This window comes from Echinops telfairi, unplaced genomic scaffold, assembly GCF_000313985.2.
Source record: "Echinops telfairi isolate 266 unplaced genomic scaffold, ASM31398v2 ScPeMD7_21;HRSCAF=78, whole genome shotgun sequence".
Classification (NCBI taxonomy): domain Eukaryota; kingdom Metazoa; phylum Chordata; class Mammalia; order Afrosoricida; family Tenrecidae; genus Echinops; species Echinops telfairi.
The window spans coordinates 17,773,489-17,777,118 of NW_022103918.1; the positions used below are offsets into that span (position 1 = coordinate 17,773,489).

A 3,630-nucleotide genomic window follows, 5' to 3' on the forward strand; every position below is an offset into this window, starting at 1 on the left:
TTATTTGATCTCAACAACGTTCAGATAAAAAGAACAGAAAGGGGGAACCAAGAATAAGTGGATTCCAAGCAAGACCCAGTGAATCTAAGCTTTCTAATGTATGAAATATGAAGCCTCCTTCTTCAGACACTGACACCCCATGTCTTCACAGCCGCAGAACACATTAGAGCACTCATTTGAAACTATTAGTAGAATAAAGGTATTAGGTATAAAATCTAGAAAACAAATTCAAGGAGAAAAAGATTTGCGAGCTGTCCAAACACAGACCTGTATGTGCGGCTTCATCTGCTTCCAGGTTACAGAGTGAACAACCCCCTGGTTGAGATAGTTGAATGTCTGCTGAAGAACACGGGGAGCTACATATTGCTTCTGTCTATATTGGTCTAAAATTTTCAGTAGTACCTAAATAAAAAACAGGAAAAGGAAATATGGAAGAACATGAACTATTTTAAGATTTTAAAAAGGTGACAGTTTGGGGTTTTTTTTAAATCTTTTTATTAGTGGCTCGTACAATTCTTATCACAATCCATACATACATGCACTGTGTCAAGCACATATGTACATTTGTTGTCATCATCATTCTCAAAACATTTTCTTTCTACTTGAGCCCTTGGTATCAGCTCCTCATTTTCCCCTCCCTCCCCCCTAACCCCTCCCTCAGGAATCCTTGATAATTTGTAAATTGTTATTTTGTCATAATTTAGACTGCAGACATGAAAAAAATCAGATTTAACTAAATGAAAATTGAAAGTTTCCATGCAAGATAGTATAAATCGATTTAACATGTAGTAAAAGTGTCACTTCAAATTAGAAGAAAAAAACAATTTAAAAAAGCAGTACTAGGACAACTGATTAGTCCTCTGAAAGAGATTAAGCTGACTTCCTAACTAAAACCTCATGCCCAAACACCCAACAGGAAAAACAACCAAAACCCTAAAGCACTGAGTTCCCATCCCAAATACGAGAAGATTTCATAACCTCAGATGTTGAAGAGCTTGAGATGCAATTGTTTTAAAGACTTACTCTAAGAAAACACAAAAGGACTGTGACTGGCTCATGACTGGCTCAACAACCTTTCATCAGGGAGAGTGCTATAACTACACACAAAACCCAAGTCTTTCAGTCCTGGTCTCTGAAGTTCTTCATTATATCATGCTATAATAAAGTGGCTGAACATATTAAAAGGGTTCTTTCAAAATGTACACCGAACTTATAAATTCAGAACATGAATTCAGTCCACGCATTCCACCTTAAGATGTACGGTTCAAATTATTTAACTTTATTCTTTTGAAAACAAAGAATATTAATATGTTGATTTATGAAAAATCTAGAAACCACCTGTATGTATGACATTAGTCTTTTATTATGCTTGATTAAGCATTTCCCAGCACAGCCAATTCTCAATAATTTCTGTCACTTAAACACATAAAGATCAGGACTCAAATGGACATACCAATCAACAATTCCTCATTTTTAGTATATTCAAGAGTTTCCAAACTTTCAGTTAATCAGTATAGATTCTTAGCTGAAAATCTTAACATCTAAGCCCAATCCTCTTGAAATAATTCAATTCATATTATCTTCTAATTAAATTCATACATTTTTAACACAAAAGGGGTTAAACCCAACAAAAAAAGAGGTTAAGAACTTTGGGAGGTCAGAAAGAATTCACAGAAGAACCTATTACTGATGACTGCCACATCAGCATCAACAAACTTCAAAGGGTTCGCTCGGGTCTAGGAGTCCAGGACAGTTTTGTGGTAGTGGCTCTCAAGTGTGGGGTCTGAAGTTTGATTATTCGATACAAGATTCCCAGAGATGTCATTTCACCCCTACAAATTTATTATGTTTGGAATCTACTTTTAAGCAAATAGAAGTGAATTCACTTTCAATAGTAAGCATTTTTCTATTTAAAAATCCTGTTTATTACCTGCTGAATTCCTACTGCATAGGTTTTCAAGAAGAATTGGGAAAATTCAAAGTATTCTTTTGTGACAGTTCTTGGGCTTCCATATCTGCAAATGCAAAGAGAAAATCATGCTCACTAGTTTAAATACAATCCTCTTTTGAAAGATCGATTCTACCAGGGCAGAAAACTAACATTTTCCCCTTTTTGCAAAAGCTCTATAATGAAATCATGAAGTCATACTTAAAATTTGGGCTATACCCCCTGCTTGATACGAGCCCTCATGAAGAGATCACTGAAGATAAGGGTGCTACAGCAAAGTGTGGCGAAGAAACTTGTTGGTGCCTGGCTCTCAGAAAGAACAGTATCTGGGGTCTTAAAAGCTTTTCGTCAAAGCAGCAGCGATCTAAGTGAGGTATCAACAAAGTCCACATGGAAGAGATATGCCAGCCTGTGTGATCCAAGGAATGGATAAAATATAATCCAAATCCGAAGGAGGGAATGGTATCAGTGCTTAAATTGTGAATTCCTGGTTTTCACAAGGCTGAGGATGACAGTGGAAGCCCAAAGTCTATTTGCAAGCCCTACACAGAGATTAAGCCTCTACTGATTTCCCTCTGACCACAGTGGAAGGATCTGAATAACCTGGTGAGCAGAGAGACAATGATTATAGAGGCAATCAGAGATGAAAATTATCATCTGATTTAAATGGTCACAATGTAACATCTAATCTGACCCCCCACTCCACCCAACCCTGCCCCTGCTTTTGACTCGGTTAAAAGTTCTATCAGTTAAAAAAAAGAAGAAGGGGAAATACATCTGGAAGAAGCCTCTGATGAATCACCTCTGAACACAGACCAGGGAGGTGAGTAATTTGCGATCATGCAGAATGCAATGGAAAGTGGACTATGACAGATATAGCTAGATTAGAGGCTAATAATTTATCATTTGACCTCCCTTTAGATCCATTTTAAAATTGTTCTAGTTTTTAATATTTTGTTTTCTTTTCAACTAGAGTTTTACTCTATTTTGTTATTAGCTTTTTTGACCCTTGGTTCTCAATGTTTGCATATTTATCAGTATATGAAAGCCAGGATGTGTGAGTCTATGGAGACAGTAAATGGAATGATGGTTCCTTGGGGGCATGACAGGGGGATTGGGGACATATGGGGGGCTAATAACAAAGATTACAAGAGAAAAGAAAATGTTCTAAAATTAATTGTGGTGATAATTGTACAACTCTTCTTGGTATGACTGAACTACTGGATTGTATCATATTTGTATTATGTCGCAATAAAATTGCTTTTCTGAGCCATACTTAAGATTTCAGACAGAAGACTTTTACCTACTAAATCAAGACCTCCTACAAGACAAATCTTAGGTCCGAGACTATGTTATATCTGATATATAACAGGTTTTCAAAATTTTATCTTAAAATTACACTATTTTCACTATGGAGCTAAGTGATCAGACACATCCATCCACAATTCCTGGGTATATTTCTAAGTTGCATGATGCCATTTCTTCAGTCTTTTCCCAAATACAAAAGATCCAGGGAAGCCTACTCACCTCCTATGGCCTCAAAAATTAGTGATATGGTTAAGCCTGCTTGAAACAAACAGAAAGTGATTCTGCTCTTTATGATTCTCAGAGCAAATACAGTGAACCCTCGCCACTTCGCGCTTCGACTTCCGCGGCTTCACTCTATCGCGGTTTTTGCATAA

The 3,630-nt window shown here is 36.7% G+C and overlaps 1 protein-coding gene across 1 annotated transcript in view; it reads right to left on the reverse strand.

The window, feature by feature from the left end:
- Window positions 1-3,630, reverse strand: part of IPO8 (importin 8) — an 87,231-nt gene that overhangs the window by 45,853 nt on the left and 37,748 nt on the right. The window contains exons 8-9 of the mRNA XM_004700002.3: window positions 1,931-2,015; window positions 268-402 (exon numbers count right to left, since the gene is read on the reverse strand). Of these exons, the coding sequence (XP_004700059.1) occupies window positions 268-402; window positions 1,931-2,015 (220 nt within the window). The remainder of the gene's footprint in view (window positions 1-267; window positions 403-1,930; window positions 2,016-3,630) is intronic.